The sequence below is a fragment of the Acipenser ruthenus genome, chromosome 13 (genome assembly GCF_902713425.1).
Source record: "Acipenser ruthenus chromosome 13, fAciRut3.2 maternal haplotype, whole genome shotgun sequence".
In the NCBI taxonomy this organism is placed as follows: Eukaryota; Metazoa; Chordata; class Actinopteri; order Acipenseriformes; family Acipenseridae; genus Acipenser; species Acipenser ruthenus.
In genome coordinates this window covers 33017500-33035402 of record NC_081201.1, presented here as the reverse complement: position 1 = coordinate 33035402, position 17903 = coordinate 33017500, and the positions used below count along the sequence as shown (strand labels likewise).

The window sequence follows — 17903 nt, the reverse complement described above, 5'->3', positions numbered from 1 at the left end:
TAAAAACGACTGCTCGTCGAAACTTTGATTTTAAATTTCAGTTTGTTTCAGTAGTTCTTTTTTTCAGTTTTGTAACATTATTCTCTTTAACAACCTGTGTGAATTCCCCTTCAGTGTAAATGGATTCTGCAGGTTACATTTAAACTGTTGAGAATGATAGGTAAGGTTTCTATCAGTAAGTTGAGTTGTGTGTTTCAAAACGCCACTTGTGTTGAACTAGCCATGTTTTTTTTTTCTTTGGGGTGTCTCCAGCACTCACAGTGAGCAGGTATCGGTCAATGGCCTCCCTGTCCAGTGGTCTCACAATGTACACCTCTCCGTACGTGTTGTTGGTGGTGCGAATCTCAAACGCCTCCATGACATTCCCCGTCACCAGGGTGAAGTTCACCTGCAACACAAGCACACACAGAATGGGTAACCAAGGCTATAAATCAATTTCCTTATCTCTTATTATCAAAAGCAACTCCTTCACTGGTGCCTCTTTAAAGGAGTAATAACCAAGGCTTTAAAAATCTATTCTCCTACCTCTTATCAGCACCAACAACACTTTATCACTAGTCTCCCTTTCACTAAAATCAAGTTTATTATCATGAATACCTCCTTCACTGGTGCCTCTTTAAAGGAGTGCAAACCAAGTCTTTAAAATGTCCTTGTCTCTTATTATCACTAGCAACTGCTCCCTTAAACTTAGGGCTTAATATGAATTGTAAAAAAAATAAGAGGGAAACAAAAAGATCCTCAGCACCCCGATATGGGGACCAGTTACAATGCTGCCAATGCTAATAAGAGGTCTTGGTCATCACTCCTTCAGGTTGTATTAATATCACTGTAAAAACCCATGTAAATACATGGCAGTTATTGCATTTTAACTCTAGAACTGCAAATGGAATTCTAGTGCACCTGTGCAGAACAGTGGTCTGCTTGTGTTTTATCCTGCTGCAATGTTTTCATTCGTCTGTTCAAACAAGCGAATCTCTGCTTGCCTGTCTAGACCTGATGTTCTTCAAAAGCAAAATGATTTTCCATAAATTGCTGGCCAGCTTTTGTGAGAACTCCGACATTGGTGTGGGTAGGATAAATATCCAACGACGTTCACTAACAGCTGTTTACTATAAGAGATATTTTAAGTGATATTTTTAAAGAGAATTTCTGGGAACAGGAAATCTAAATTGTCTTCTTTGAAGCACAGACACACAAACAAACAGTCATTTTCTCACATGCAGACAACGGGTAAAGGTCTTTGTAGAGCAGTGTGCAATTTGTTTTTGAAATAAATGACTTCTGAGCAATTTCATCCCAGACCCTGTGATTTAATGGCTCCTAAGCGTAATGGTTTTTTCAGATCATCACTCTGGGTGAACCATTTGGGTTTTCGTTAACCAATCACCTGTCATCTTCTGTTGCCTGCTATCCGAGTCTTTAAAGAAATACAAATGCACAAGCACATGCATAAGTAGGTTTGGCTGTAGCATATGTATCAATGCATGACATACTCTACGGCATACTCTAATCTAGCTGGCTGGCAACTGGAACTGAAGACTTCTGAATTCAGGTCAAAGCACCTTTGCACAGGCCATATAAAAAAATGTACAAACAATAAATAAATATTTATAATAAGAATCACTCAGAACGATTGTAAACCTCAGGAGATAAACGACAGTGAAAAACTATACAACTGTACTGAAGTTACTTTCTCTTTAAATACATTACATTTCATATTCATGGCACTACTGTTGGCTTCTTTATTTTTTTCATGAACATCTATCTATCTATCTATCTATCTTACCAGTCCGTTCCTCCCAGCATCCCTGTCTCTCCCCAGCACGACCGCCACCCTCCTGCCAGGGGGCGTGTCCTCTCGAACATCCACCGACGAATCAGAAGTGATGTCGAACTCCGGGCTGTTGTCATTCTCATCCAGAACGGTGATGGACACCTGCCAGAAACCAGGCAACAGCCAGTCAGAGACGAAGAGGGGAGGGGATGTAAACAATAGCGGTCTAAGACACCAAGTGGTGGGAAGGTGTGAGCTTCCCTCTATCCTGTGTAACTTAAAATGCATACCTTACCTTCTGCGATTCCATGTCGCAAGGGAAGAAGAGAACAAAAGGTTAATGTAATACTATACCTTACTGTAAAAGAGCCCCCATCTCTCTCAATCTGCACCCCTCTATACTGTAAGAGCCCCCAACTCTCTCTCAATCTGTTCCCCTCTATAATGTAACAGAGCCCCCAACTCTCTCTCAATCTCAACCCCTTTATAACTATGTAATAACGATGTAAACTTTAAGATACTGGTAAATGCATTAAGTTCAAAAAAAGCCATGCAAATGTTACAGAGAATAATATCCACATTGCATAGCAGTTTGAATATACACCTGGGCTTGCTACCTTATACATTGGGGCTAATCAAGCCTGTGTTAAAACCTGACATGGATGGAACTGCTATGTAACAGGATTCTTATTTCCATCCGTGTATTACTGCCACTATTACCAATAATAATGTATTTCTCACCACGGTGGAGTCTTTCTTGGGCCCCCCATCGTCAGCCACCACAGTGAGCATGTAGAAATCCCCCTTCTCCCGATCCAGCAGCCCAGTCACTGTGATCCGACCCTGGGCAGAAAAGCAGGCAGGATTCTCATATTATAAGAACAGAACAGAATGAAATGTGGTCAGGAACACACACAGGAGTGGAAAGTGCAGTTATTGGACTCTTTAGTGGGAAGAAAAATTTGTAGTCTAATTGAAAATTGTGGTCTAATTGTATTCAATGGTACTGATGGTAGTCAACTGCAATCCAACTGCAAGGCAACCAGGATAAACTATGGTTAATGGGAACAGCTAAAACAACAATAACCCTGACTCACGGTGACGCCATCGATCCTGAAGAGCGCCAGCGCGGGAGGGGCAGTGTCGGGGTCGAAGCGGTAGGTGATCTGGTTCAGGTTGTCGGCGGAGCGCGCCTGCACCTGCACCACCTCGGTCCCCGTGGCGATGTTCTCGGGCAGCGCGGTCTCGTACGCGGGGGAGGAGAAGGCCACGGCCTCGTCCAGCTCGTTCAGCAGGGTCACGTACACGCTGCAGAAGCCACGGTGGAAGGGGGGCGCCTGGTCCGTGGCCGACACGTTCATCAGGTAGCTGGTCTTCGTCTCGTAGTCCAGGTAATCGAGCGTGGTCACCAGCCCCGTACTCGTGTCAATCTCGAACTTCCTGTCCGCCCCCGACACAATGCTGTAAGCCACAGCTCCGCCGTCTCCTGGAAACAAGCAGATGAACAGCATCGTGAACAACCCCCCACTGACTGTCGACTGATAAAACAACACGCATTCAATACATCACCGTGCTGAGTAAACCTTTAAAATACCTCTTGTTGGCACAAATAACACTAGTTGCTCTTTAAAGGAGTTCAAACCAAATCAATTTTCTTACCCCTTATTATCTTCTTCTAAAGTTAAATTATTTCCTGTATAATTTTGCTTTAGAAGAGAAAATGTTTTAAAAATGTTTTATTCAGAGTTACTGTAAAGTTACGGTACACAATAATAATTAAAGAAGTTCTAGCACTGATGTATGCTGGTCAGAGCGATTGGTTTGCTGGTTTTCGTCTCATCATGCTGGTTAAGCTGGTCCAAGATAAAGACAGGCCCATTAATAATCCCCTTACTGTGAAGTTCTTAAGCCAGCTGTCTGTCATCTACGTAACAGGGCGGAGGGTGGGTGTGAAACGGCGACCCAGTGCTCCGCAAGTGTGCATCTAAACCACAATGCAAAAGAGCCAGGCTCATTTGCATCCCTGGTCTTAGAGCTTTTAACCTCATCTCATCTCACTGACGGGACTGGACAGAATCTTCAACAGCAGTGTATCACACAACACTGCCCATTACATCGACACTCCTAAAATGAACCTCTTTGCTGTAAACCTTGCCTGGGATTGTTTATAAAATCAAGGTTTCCAGTGAATATTTCTTCCAATTCCCACTCTTAACTGGTCACCAGCAGTTGCGTTTATTCCTTGTTTTTATTTTTTAAGTGAAAAACTGTTTTAATATTTCAGTATCCATGCAGCTCAAACTGGAAAGTTATCATCCCACAGATTCTTGTAAGGTGTCAGATGTTCAGTTGATGGCCCAATGAAGCTCATCTGGTTCCTAGTAACTGATTGATCTCAGAACTTTGTTGTGTCTTAAAGGATCCAAGTGTTTCTGCCTCAACATGACTAAGTATTCCATACCCTCTACACACTGTGTGAAGAAGTGTCTCCTTCCCTCTGTCCATAGTCTATCTCCACTTAAATTTCCAACTGTGTTCTCTGGTCCTGGTTTCTGTACTGCACTTAAAGTAATGGTTTGGGCTAACTAAGTCAACTGCTTTGTGTGTTTTTATTGATGAAATGCTTGTCTAATTGTATTCCAAAATGACTTATAAAACTAACAAATAATTAGTTGTTGCATTTTGATTGAACTCAGTGTAACACAAGCTGCATGCACAGCTTTTACCGCAAGTTTACTTCAGTCTATTACCAGCTGTGGATTTCAGCTGCAGATGCTTTGAGGTACTAAAAATACAAAGCTTTGTTAGCCTCCTAAAATAAATGAAAATACGGAGAGAGGAACTATGCAATGTTTATTCTTTCCTTCAGAAAGACTGAATCACCATAACCAGATGTTTTTTCGTGTTTCGGGAAGCTGAATCACATGCAAAGATGATTGGATATCTTTTTTTTTTTTTTTTGTTTAGCTTGCTGGTACTGGGAGACGATTCTGTTCAATTTCTACTCTTCAGTTCTAGTTGTGTAATGCTATCTTGTTCATCCAAAGTGCCTTTAGGTCTTTAAGTGTCGGTGCCATCTAGTGCATAGCTGTGCACTGCCATTGTGAAAAGAGTGGTATGTGGCAATATGTAAAGTCCTGGTCATAGTTTTTGATGTGGTAGACTCAGGTAGATGGTAGATGCAAGGGTGTCTTACTGTACCTGTGTCTGTCTGTGGCCCATCTTACTGTACCTGTGTCTCTGTCCGTGGCTCGGACCACAATGACGGATGTCCCGATGCCTGCGGTCTCTCTCAGCCCCAGTCGGTTGTACTGCTGCTGGGTGAAGATGGGTGCTTCATCGTTGGCATCTTCCACATACACAATCACCTGGGGAGCGTAACAGAGATATAGAGACACACACGCTTTAATGAATGGATGGGAAGGTCACATGGTCTTAAACAACGGGCTCGTTCAATCCAGTCTATATACAACCGCTGCCTATATGGAGAGATGGTCATTTCAAAGTTAGGGGTCTACTGAACTAAACAACACATTTCTTACTGACAGCCGCAAAAGCGTAATTTTATCAGTGAAGCAGTTTACATTGTAACAATTGTACTGGCCCTCCTTTCCGGATGAGCATGTTCCAAGCTACTGATAAAAACAAGGCAAACACGTTCCTGTTGCTTCCTGTGATTGTATTCCTGTTCTGGATGCATCCGATGAGGCTGGCTGCTTCAGTGAATGTTCAGAAGCTGCAGTGCATTATGTGCTCCGCTCTGAGGAAGCGGGGTGTCGTACCCGCACTGTGCTCCGCATGCTGCCCAGGTCACTGTTGTACGCCTCCACCTCCAGCATGTGTGAAGCGCTGGCCTCCCGATCCAGGGGGAGCTGCCCCCGGGAGATCAGACCCGTCCCACTCTGGATACGGAACATGCTGTTGGCGTTGCCTTAGAAAGCAAAGGGAAGAAGAAGAGGGGAACGGCAGAGGGTGTTTAAAAAAAGGAAAGAAGGAAGGAGAGAAAGAGATAGAAAGAAAGAGAAAGACTTTAAAAACAGTTTTATATACTGGAAAATTCTGTAAAATAAGCTATTGCTTCATATAGGAACAGGATTACCGTATGTGCGCTGGTTCAAGCAAGTTTCAAGGGGTCCCTAAAACTAAAAGAACCTTTCATGGAATGTAAACAAACAGTCTCGAGAATGTGCAGGCTAAACTAATTAAGAATATAACCGTTTTAATCAGATATAATCAGATATGCTGTGAGGACATACATACATACATACATACATACATACATACATACATACTACAATTTTAAAAAGTAAAAGCTGAATTGTTTTACAGGTCCTCTGTCCTTGATTAAAACTCCTTGTCACTGCAGGAAGTTCCCCTAGCTGCTCTTTGTAGAATGCATCCTTTTCTGAGTTACTTCTGACTTTTATTAGATCAAACCATATATAAAAACATCTTTAGTTATTCAACCAACAAGATACAAAGAAAAGCCTTTATGTTCAATTAACAGTCCAAAAAAAACAAAACGAACAAAGCCAAATGATTCTAATAGAATCTGCAGCTCTGCTTCCTTGCTGACTGTACCATCTCTATCTGACACTCTCCAGATCAGACACTAGTTTGTAAAAGACAAAATCGACTGAAACAAGCATTCTGAACTCGCATCATGACACTTATGAAACCTCCACGACCTTCAGTTCAATTTTTAGCTTGTTTCAGTTTGACCCGACCAAACAAAAACAGTGAGTGAGCAGAGGGGACAGAAGAGAGAACATGCCTAAAGCTGAGGGAACACAAAGCCACTTTGTGATTTGGAACTTGGTTTCAGGAGACTAGGTTTCAGGCCACTGCATGGCACACCAGGGGAGACGTGGGGTTCTGTACAGTAAATACTCGGCATAGAGTCTGTATTGCCTACCGGACAGAATTCTGTACAGGACTCTCCCGTTCTCTCCTTCATCTGCATCGGTGGCTTGGACCTACAATTAAACACAAAGGAAAAACCAATAAGAAATAAACAGCCCGGACATCTATTTTAGAGTCTTGTAAGTGGTTTTAAATAGTGTTTTATTCATTTTAAAATTGTAACTGGTGTTTTATTCTTTTTCTTATTAAAAAAATGCATTAAAAGAGAAGTATAATTAAACATATAGCTTCTGATATTCTATTTTATGAGAAAATAGGACCAGGTTGCATCCTATTCTGTGTGCCTGTCTGGAGAGAAAACCAATTTTTTTTTTTTTTTTAATGAAATGTGAGTGACCAGAGATCTATATATATATATATATATATATATATATATATATATATATATATATATATATATATATATATATATAAATATAAACATTACAGCCCCCATCATCATCACCCATTGCCCCAGGCACACATCAGCCCTTAACTACGCAGTGCCCCTCTCTCTCCTCACTTGCCCAACAAACACACATACAGATACATACTGGAATGCTCATAGACAAAAAAAGGAAGTCCACAGCACCCACTAGTGCACATTCATGACACAGTCACTTATTTTATTTTACAATATTGTTCATAGAGGTACATCATATCCTGTTCCTCTCTGCCGTCCTCTTATTTGGTTTTGGACGAATGCATTCTTGAATTTCCCTGGTGCCCTGTTTACTTCACAACACTCAATAGCTTAGCAGACACTTGACTGTGGTGACTTTCTGGCATGTTTATAGAAGCCTTGTTTCCCCGTGAAGCTGTCAGGCGCGGAACACAGCCATGACACTGATACTACTTACAGCTGCGGGAGGATATGGGTGTCCTCTTTAGTCAGGGAAGAAAGACAAACAAAAAAATAAATGAAAACAAAGACGACATGTTCTTGTAAATAAAAAACAGTACTTGCCCTGCAACCCCCCAATCCTGCATGGATGGAAATAAGACTCCTATTGCAGAGCAGTTTCACCCATTCCAGGTTTTACTACAGGCTTGATTAGCCACGGTGTTTAGGTCTGTTTTTCTTATTAAACACATAGCAAAACCAGGAATGTATCAAACTGCTATGCAATGGGAATCCTGGTTATTAAAACTACTTTGTTTAGATGAAGAAGTGTCACTAAAATGACATCAATCTGAGGAGGCTCTAGCTATGTAGCTAAGTCAATTGGACTTACTGTACAAACCCTTTTTTGTCATGCTTAATAATGAATCTATTTTTAAAACCATATAGATTGAGTATGCACATACCAACCCCCACCCACCCACCCGCACTGACTACAACACACTCCATCTCTGTCACACTCACGCCGGCCTACTCAAAGGCTGGCCCCCGGGAAATCCAAACAGGGGGATCAGCAGGGAGACTGGACAGCATCAGAGGAGCCGTCACAGTTTACAGGACCTGCAAACACAGTGCCGAAAGCATGCCCCTGTCTGAGCCGTACCAGACACAGCTGCTGTGTGGAGTGAGAATTACACACACTATACAGGAGACCCTGATTTTGATGCAGCACAGCTATTTGAGATCTCTTGGTGTTGGATAGTTTGTACCAGGTGGAAACAACGAAGAAAAAAAATATTGGAAATTGTTACTAAAATGACCTATACTGCACTAAATACAATAAAAACTAAAATAAGTCTGCAATACTGCAGGTTTGCCACTGTTTCCATTGAAGTCTTTCAACATGCAGTCTCCTAAACTGCAGAATTATAACTCCACTCCCCATAGCAGTCTCTGGCTTGCCCATGCAAGAGACTGACACGGTTTAATTAGTTGTAATGGGGTTGTCTTTTTGACCAGTATTATTTGTTTATTTAGCAGACGCCTTTATCCAAGGCGACTTACAGAGACTATGGTGTGTGAACTATGCATCAGCTGCAGAGTCACATACAATTACATCTCACCCGAAAGACGGAGCACAAGGAGGTTAAGTGACTTGCTCAGGGTCACACAATGAGTCAGAGGCTGAGGTGGGATTTGAACGGGTTACAAGCCCATTTCTTTAACCACTGGACCACACAGCCTCCAGTACAAACTTAATAAATACACAAATAAAAAAGAGATCTAAAACAACTTCAAACAAATGTTAGTTTAAAGACGACTGCAAATATGTCTGTTTTTCATCACTGGTTTTATAAGAAATCAACTGGATTTTACTCTCCCTATTTTTTGAATGCGGTGTGAATTCTACTGAAGGAAGCAAAAGCTTAGTGGATTTGGCAGCCCATGGTGTTCCAGTCTCCTCTCAGTGTGATGTGAAGTGCTGTTCCCACTCATACATTTACTTCAGAGGATAAAAGAGGCCCTGCTTGGTATCTGTGAACCCTCATTACCATCAGAAGAGGGGGGGGGGGGGGGGTGTTGGCAGGTACCATAGAGATCAGACCGTACCACCTTTGATTAGAGAGGGGAGCTAAGTAACTAAAATAAAAAAAAATCTACATCTAAAAAGAAAAAAAAAGTATATTTTACTTATTATTTCTTAAAATCTGCCACTTAAGCTGAAAATGGGAAAGTTTTCCAAAAAAAAAAAAAGCTTGAAGTTCTAATCTAACCCCCTACCCCCCTTTCTCTCTCGCTTTCTAAAGAAAGGATAGACAGGCAATGAGGGAGAGAGAGAAAAGCAGGGAGTAGGAAAGAGAGAGAGCGTGAGCGAGGGAGTGAGGCAGGAGCTCAGAGCCAAAGCAGATGTTTATCTCCTTCAAGCAAAAGCAAAAGAGGTAACAAATACATCTGTTTTGTTTAGCTCGTTCAAATGTTTTCTTCTTCTCGTCCTCTCCCTCTCTCCTCTACTTTAGAAAACTTTCTATTCTGCTCGGCGCCAGCTGCCTGCATTGAATAAAGAATGATTTAGCTTCTACACAAAACAAACCACAAACACAGTGCGCAGAGGCAGGGGCACGGATTAAGAATGCATTATGGTTTGCAACCTGCAAAGGTTTGGAATGTTTAGATGTAGGTGCTATACGTTTGACAGATTAAACAAAGAATAGTATTCTGAAAACTATAGTCTTTTATTACCAAACTTCTTCATTTTTATAGAGACAATATAAATGAATCTAGTATTGTGTTTAAATAGTATGTGTGTGTTTTTCAATGCTTATAAAAACAGTATGCTTTTATCATATTTGTGTGTTATAACATGCTTTATGTGTGACTATTTTTTTCAAATGCCAAAGACAAAATGTGTAATAAGTCTGCATAATGTTTAATCACACAATTCATGAATATCAAAACAAAAGTGTTTCTAATCATACACATCTTTATTTATTTAGTCAAACTGCCTTCTCTGTGTTGGTTATGACTCATAGGGAATTCCGTTAGGTGGCTGAGGTACTTGCACATATGCAACGCCACTGTTTTAAATGGCAAGTTAAACTTACCGACATTGAGAATAAAGCACAATAGAAATGTGCTACGTTTGATGTCGTGATTGTGTTTTTGCAAACAGCAAACAGACATTTCGCTTTGAATGGCTGAAAGCTCCTCAGCAGCCCATAACAAGTGGCACACACTTCTTGTACAGATAATACTGACCCCTGCAGGGGAGACTGTGTAATAAGACGCTATTAACTATCCTTGAACCTGGCTCTGATCCTTATTATTTTGAAATGGTTACGATACTTATTTGCGGCATGTACAGAATATGTGAAGTTTCTAAGAGGCACGGCTTGGTATTCAATGTAATTTAAATCAGAGCAATCAATTTGTTTCAGGAGGGCTGATTATGCTGTAATGAGGCTCGCTGGTTGGTTGAGTCCCTGCATAAACGGACTTTCAAATAATTTCACGTCCCAGTGTGTTCCACTCTCAAAGTCACGCCGATTTAGAATCTGACATTTACAAATAGCACAGCTACAGGGAGGGGGGTTGTGTTTTTTAATACACTCAGTTTAGTAAAACATGCACAAACCTGTGAAGCAGGGAAATCAATTCACCTCGGTGGGTATTTTCTGTTCTTAAAAACATATTTCAGTCCGGGATTAATTTGCTTTCTCTATAGCACCTATGTCAAGGCAAGGGAGACACTCAAAACCTCTTCTGTCAGGATCTTTGAGGAGGACATTAGATCATGCAAGTTCTCCAGTGGCTCCCATTGTATTTTCTAACTGTGTGTGTCCTCCAGTCCTGGTTTCTGTGCTGCGTTTAAAAGAATTAGTTAGGGTTGAGTTTGTCAACTCCTGTTAATCTTCACTTAACTTACTGTCTTCTGTTTAACTGACTGACCCTGCATTTCCTTTCCCCCCCAGGAGAGATGAGCACAGCAGGGAATAGCTCAGTGTCCATCCCTCCGCTGGGCTCCATGCAGACCCTTCTTCCCTCCCCAAGCCCCAGCCTGGCCCCTGCCCCCCTACCCAGCCCTGCCCTGCCCATCCTTCTGGCTGTGCTGTGCATCATCCTGCTCTTCGCCACCTGCGCTCTCTTCCTAGCGTTCTGCAAGCCTGCCTCTCTGGAGGAGGCTCGCTACGGGCCGCGGGAGTGCATGCCGTACCACTCCGCTGACGCCAGCGAGCCGCAGCTACGGCTCTGGAAGAGGCTGGGGTCCCTCCGGAGCTCCCTCTCCTCTTTCCGCCGCACCCGGCCCCTGTCCCTGGCACAGCGCCCCCTGCAGCCCTGGACTCGACAACACGCCCAGCAGCAGCTCAGCCCGCGGTGTGCAGAACAGCAGCTCCAGATCATTGAGTCTACGAAGATGTGACCACTGACCAGCACCCAGCATTACTGGGAATGCTAGCACATAAGAAAAAACAAACTAAAGAAAATGCACAAATGAGAGAAGTCTGTTCGAAGCATCTAAGCTCATCTGGTTCCCAGTAGCTGATTGATCTCAAACGTTTGTCAAGCGGGGTCTTAAAGGATCCCAGTGATTCAACATCAACAACATCTCTAGGTAACCCATTCCATACCCTCACCGCTCTCTGTGTGAAGAAGTGTCTCCTGCCCTCTGTTCTAAGTCTATCTCCACTTAATTTCCAACTGTTGGTGTAGCGAACTGTTCTGGGACACGGTTCAAAATTAACAGCATAGTGAAGTGTATGAGAGTGAGCAGGCACCTCAGGATGTGGATTATTTTCTCCAATTCAATAACTGGAGCAGTGATATATTCTAAAGCTGTATACAGAAGACACAGTGCAAAATGATTGTTCCTGCTAACAGTAAGATTGCTTATGTTTATTTCACAAGCAGCAAACAGGTGAAAATGATACCCCCCCCCCCCCCCCCCCCCCATATTTCTATAAAGGCTGACTGACAGGAGTGTGCTTTGCATTGTTGCTTGTTATGGTTTAAATCCTTGGTTCGGTACAGTAAACATGCCCTACAGCTAGTGGTCTTTGCTTAGTCCTGGAATTTACTGCTGCAAACAACCTGCAGTACTAAAAAGAAAACAGCCCATTGTTATAAAAGAAGATGAGCCATTACTTTTAAAACACTCCATCATAAGATATGCAGTGGTACTAAAAATACTCTTTTAGACCGTTTAGATGGACACTGTCATCAAAACGTCAAACTGAGTTTTATTTTATTATGACTATTCAAATCCTTTATCATATCTTTGGTAAATCTGAATTTCCCAAATCACTTGCGCATTTCCACAATGACTTTTGATGGCACAACAATGGTGATTGATAACAGCAAGTTATGCATCGACACAGAGAATGGGCTTCTGCTGCATGGATTGTGACGGCAGCTCTGACTCAAACATCCCAAATGAAACCGAGTGAATGAAGACTGTTTAAAAATGCGTTCTTGTCTTTTGACTTATTTTTGCACTTCCTTTTTTTCTCTTCACTGCTTCACTCTAGCTTGTTATTGGAAGACATTATTTTGTAACCTTTTTAATTAATTTTTTTAATAAAATTGTTTTTAGGTGGAGGCTTCATATTTCTTTTTGTCAAAATTAAACCTTAAAGTGAACTTACATGTTGCAGTAATTCTGAAGCAGTTTAGAGGTTGTTTTTTTTTTCCCTGTCAAAACTAGACCTTTGAGGATTAGAAAACAGATTTGTGATTTCCTTCAACACACACAAAGAAATACACACACACACAGAGGAAAATAAAATAATGTTGGCATGAGCCAAAATAACAAAGGCTCAATGTGTAGTCTCTGGTTCCTCTGTTTCTCTAAGGAGCGGGGGAGCGTTGAGAGTGAAAGTTTTGGGAGTGGAGGGCAGTTTGCAGTACAAGCGGCCCTTTCTTCCTGCGAGGGAAGTCGGGACAGGGGGTGTCTGTGTTCCCCCAATGAGAGGGAGCCAGGGCCGGCATGAAACAGGCACTGTTCATTGAGCTGGGGGAGGGGGAGGGGCATTCAAACACGTGACTGAATTTAACAAAATAAAACAAGAAAAAGGGTGGCCTGCTTCAGAGAGATCCTTGGGATGCAGTGTTACTCAAAACAAATCTAAAACAGAGTGTACTACAGTATGTGTGTAGAGTGGCTGCATTCAATAAGCTTTTAATGATTATGTTGAAATTGATATCCTTCAAAAGTAATTCTACACAACATTTTATATATATATATATATATATATATATATATATATATATATATATATATATATATATATATATATATATCACACACACACCACAGTTGTACTCAAAAGTTTACATACCCCAATGGAAATTACAATTTCTAGAAATTTCTCAAAGAAATAATTATAGGAAAAATCTTTTGTAGAAAAAGTTTTGCTTTTGTGGATGAGGGAAAAGAGTTACAAGAAATAGACGTCTACAATTATTTATTTCATTATTTATTTATTTGCAAAACTCCAAAAATGCTATTTCAGAAGTATTTGTGTCCTTTGATGCTATGATAGTATTGTCTACAAGGTGCTAGAAATTTCAATAAGATAATGCAGAACCTAATTCAAGAAAGATCTAGAAAATGCTGGATTGTAGGTGAACATTCTTAGAATAAAAGGGTTAGGCATAGGATGATTGCTGTCATTACCAATAAGTCAATATGGGGAAAAGTAGAGCTAGATGAAGAGCTATTTGGTCACACTGATAGTCGTTATGTTTGGATAAAGTCTGGTGAGGTGTACAAAGAAAAGAACACCATACCTACTGTCAAGCATGGAGGTGGTAATATCCTTCTGTGGGGCTGTTTTTCCGCTAATGGCACAGGAAATTTAGTTCCAATATATGGTATAATGGATTCCATAGCATACCCAAAGGTATTGGCCAATCATCTGAAACCCTCCGCTACAAAACTTGGTTGAAAGTGTAATTGGACGTTCCAACACAACAACGATCCAAAGCACACATCAGAATTTACTTCAGAATGAATTAAAGAAGAATAAAATCAAGGTTCTGGAATGGCAGAGTCAAAATCCCGATATAAGAATTGAGAATTCTTGAGAATCTTTGGTATGAGTTGAACAAAGCTGTGCACAAGAGAAGTCCTTGGAATTTGAATGAACAGGAACAATTTTGCGTTGCAGAATGGTCAAAAATCACTAGTGAATCATGCCAAAAACTCATTGACAAATATACGAATTGTTTAAAAGAGGTTATTATTGCTAAAGGTGCCTCAATTAGCTATTAATTACATTTTCCTTGTCAGGGTATAGCATTTTTGGAGTTTTGCAAAAAAAAAATGTTTCAATAAATAATTGTACACATCTATTTCTTGTCAATCTTGTTCCTCATGCACAAAAGCGAAACTTTTGCTACAAAAGATTTTTCCTATAATTTGTTTGAGAAATCTCTAGAAATGATAAAGTTCCATTGGGGTATGTAAACTTTTGAGCAACTGTGTATAATGTTGGTGCATACAGACCATGGGTGTAGTTATCCTTTAAGTTACTATTAACCCTTTTATATCAAGAGACCAGGATAATAAACAGCTTGGTGTACTGCACAGTATGTAGAAAACAGCTGTTTCAATGGACACTGTAGTGAAATTGTTTCCAATTCATTTTGTACTTGTTTGGCTGCCTGCACTATGCTGGAGCTATTAACACAGTATAATGGTTCAGACTGGTTCAGTATCTCCATTAACACACTATAATGATTCAGACTGGTTCTGTACCTGCACTACACTGTGGTTATTAACACAGTACAATGGTTCAGACTGGTTCACTAACTGCACTATACTGGAGTTATTATCACAGTATAATGGTTTGTACCGGTTTGGTATCGGCATTATTATTGGAGTTATTAACACACTATAATGGCTCGGACTGGTTCGGTACCTGCACTATACTGGTTGATTCTGGTATGGTCTCCAGTATGCTGGTCTCGTAGCTGTTCTGTAGGAAGATGGGTCGGTTGTCATTGACGTCCTGCACGATGATGTTCACAGTGGCAGTGCCAGTGAGCCTGCTCCCTGCAGGACCATTGTCTACCGAGGGAGAGAGAGGGGACGGGAGTGGAGAGTTGGAAGGGGGGAGAGAGGGTGGGGAGAAGAGGGTGTCAGATATAGGTTGAAGAGGAAGGGGGGGAGAGAGGGAGAGGGAGAGAGAGTGAGAGCAAGAGAGAGAGTGAGAGGGGGGAGGAAGGGTCAGAAAGAAAAAGAGAGAGATAGAGAGAGGGGAGTCAGAGGGAGAGAGAAAGAGAGAGAGAGGGGAGTGGGAGAGAGAGAAAGAGAGAGAAAGAGAGAGAGAGAGAGAGAGAGAGAGAGAATATACAATGATGAGGCATTTCTTACCACACTGATTAAGGCATCTGACAAAACAAACAGGAAAGATAAAGAAAGGGTCTTACCTATAGCCTCTATGATGAGGGAATAAGAGGCCTGGGTCTCTCGGTCCAAACTGACCACTGTCTGGACGACCCCGTCCCTGAAACCAACACTGAACTTTCCATCCTGATTCCCGCCTGTCAGAGAGCACACAACAACAGAGACTGAACTGAGGACATGCCATTCACACCAACACGGCACCCCGGGCAACTCTACTGGGCACTAACAAAGCTAGAATGCTGGGTACGAGAAGGGGAGGGGAGCGGAGGGATTGTTCAGATCGCACCTGTGATGAAGTAGCTGAGCTCTGCGTTGAGCCCCGCGTCCCCATCTCTGCAGCTCAGCCGGGTGACAGTGTGGTCTCGGGGGACGCTCTCCAACAGGGTCACATTGTAGACGGAGGGGATGAAGGTGGGGGTCTCATCGTTCACATCCAGTACTGCAATCACAGGACCAGGAGAAAGCATTCAGCCCCTCTCAGCCCCATTCACAGACAAGGGTTACATTTGTACCTGACTTAGTGTGATGAAGAATTACAATGTTTAACCACTAGATGGGGACAGTGCTTTTTTGAAAAAATTAAAAAGCACTTTTAAATTTAAAACTACACCTAAAAACAATCAGATCACTTTTATAGCTTCATAATTTGGGAATTATTAAGTGTCTCAAAGCTCTTCTAGCGCAGTATATTTGTCTGTGTGTGTGTGTGTGTCATTTTCTGTCTGCCTTTATATACAGTGTGTATGTGTATCCCAGCACGACTCTATGTGTGTGTCTAAGTTCTGAGTGTGCATTACCTCTGATGGTGTGTGTGGGTGTGTGTCAGTATATCTCTATGTGTGTGTATCTACATTCTGAGTGTGTGTTACCTCTGATGGTGAGTGTGTGTGGGTGTGTGTGTGTTGATGTAACACGGGTGATTTCTATTCACTAATTATATTACTGTATTCACTGATTGTGGGCTTGTTTTATTTGTGTTTTGTAATATATTCACTGTTTGATTTTTATTTTTGTGTAATTTCATTTTGAGCACGTTATTTTGAAAGAACCCTTAATTTTTTAGACACATTAGTCATACACGTTGGTAATTGGGAGGTGCAGTGTGTTAAATACTTCACGTGGAGAGCAATCTGATTGAAAGGAGAGGTAGCTCCTTGTTGTATGAGTGAGCTATTTAAATGGCATGGGGCAAATCTGTTAGGAAGAAAGCTGTATACAAGAGAACGCTGAAGTACTGTTTGTCTGCTTTTTAAAAGGTGCCTTCCCTGCTGATTGTTACTCCAATGGAAATTGGTTATCGGTGCTGGAGAAGAAGGAAGTCTGACTGCTGTCATTTTAAAGGACGTTCTGATGAAAGCCACTGGTCAAATTTAGCTGTGTATTTAATGGTGCCCGAGTATACATTGATTGTAGCTTCTTTTCTTTGTTGTTTATCATTTTAGCTGATTTTTATAGTTTAGCCCAAGATATTACCATTATATATCGGTTGATTTTTGTATAGGCATCAGAAGGTGAGTTTGGAGGTCTGCTATCTGTAAGGGAGGAAAGAGGTGCTGTCTTCTGTGAAAGATGCACAGAGTTATTTACAGGCATTGGAATTGTTTACCTGTCGTGGGGACAGGTAGTGCTAGTAGACAAATAGTGTCTTCTGACTTCAGACTTCTACAGACTCCTTCCTGTGTCTAAAGTGGAATGGAATTGTATTGCAAATTTTATTGTAAAATTGTTTTGTGGGGGGATTCCTGTGGTAAGAGCTGGCATGGTCTACATTCTGCGTGTGCGTTACCTATGATGGTGAGAGTGTGTGTGTGTGTGTCAGTACATCTCTATCTGTGTATCTGCATTGTGGGTGTGTGTATGTGTGTGTGTCAGTACATCTCTATCTGTGTATCTGCATTGTGGGTGTGCGTTACCTCTGACGGTGAGTGTGCTGGTGGAGCTGCGTGGGAACTGCCCCGCGTCCCTTGCCACCACGCGCAGGTAATACTCGGCTGTGCGCTCCCGGTCCAGCACCACGGTGGAGGTCACCAGACCAGTCGAGCCGTTGATCACAAAGTCCATCCGCGGCATCCCCACCTGCATCAGAAAACTGACCAGCCCATTGTCTGCTTCGTCTGGGTCCAGCACAGACACCTGAGAGAGAGAGAGAGAGAGAGAGAGAGATTATTATTGATTTGGCAACACCTGCTATTTTAAGTCATACCAATAAAGCACCATTGATTTGAATTGAAGAGAGAGAGAGAGAGACCACTGACCAGTCTGCAGTCACCTTCACACGTATAGCCTTTCTATTGCAAATTACTTTGATACCTGGTAGACAGAAGAGCCAATGGGCAGACCCTCTGGCACCTCAGCAACGAATGGCAGGTTCTGGAAGGCGGGATCATTGTCGTTCAGGTCCAATAGATTCACCTGGACGGTGGTGCTGGCTGTGGCGTACAGTGGTGGAGTCCCGCCTGTAAAGGGGGCCAAAGAGAAAG

The 17903-nt window shown here is 41.9% G+C and overlaps 2 protein-coding genes across 8 annotated transcripts in view; one reads left to right on the top strand and one right to left on the bottom strand.

Annotated features, from left to right (window-relative positions):
* Positions 1-17903, bottom strand: part of LOC117417697 (cadherin-23) — a 162693-nt gene that overhangs the window by 45315 nt on the left and 99475 nt on the right. For all 7 annotated transcript variants that reach the window (XM_058985168.1, XM_058985170.1, XM_058985173.1 and 4 more), the window contains 12 exons: positions 17734-17879; positions 17337-17556; positions 15710-15862; positions 15447-15560; positions 14936-15084; positions 6690-6750; positions 5557-5705; positions 5007-5142; positions 2872-3260; positions 2516-2617; positions 1787-1936; positions 260-388 (listed from right to left, as the gene is read on the bottom strand). In XM_058985168.1, the coding sequence (XP_058841151.1) occupies positions 260-388; positions 1787-1936; positions 2516-2617; positions 2872-3260; positions 5007-5142; positions 5557-5705; positions 6690-6750; positions 14936-15084; positions 15447-15560; positions 15710-15862; positions 17337-17556; positions 17734-17879 (1898 nt within the window). The remainder of the gene's footprint in view (positions 1-259; positions 389-1786; positions 1937-2515; positions 2618-2871; positions 3261-5006; positions 5143-5556; positions 5706-6689; positions 6751-14935; positions 15085-15446; positions 15561-15709; positions 15863-17336; positions 17557-17733; positions 17880-17903) is intronic.
* Positions 9336-12609, top strand: LOC117417747 (uncharacterized protein C10orf105-like). Its single transcript, XM_034030036.3, has 2 exons — positions 9336-9457; positions 10988-12609. The coding sequence occupies exon 2, from the start codon at positions 10993-10995 to the stop codon at positions 11434-11436; it is 444 nt and encodes a 147-aa protein (XP_033885927.2). The 5' UTR covers positions 9336-9457; positions 10988-10992; the 3' UTR covers positions 11437-12609.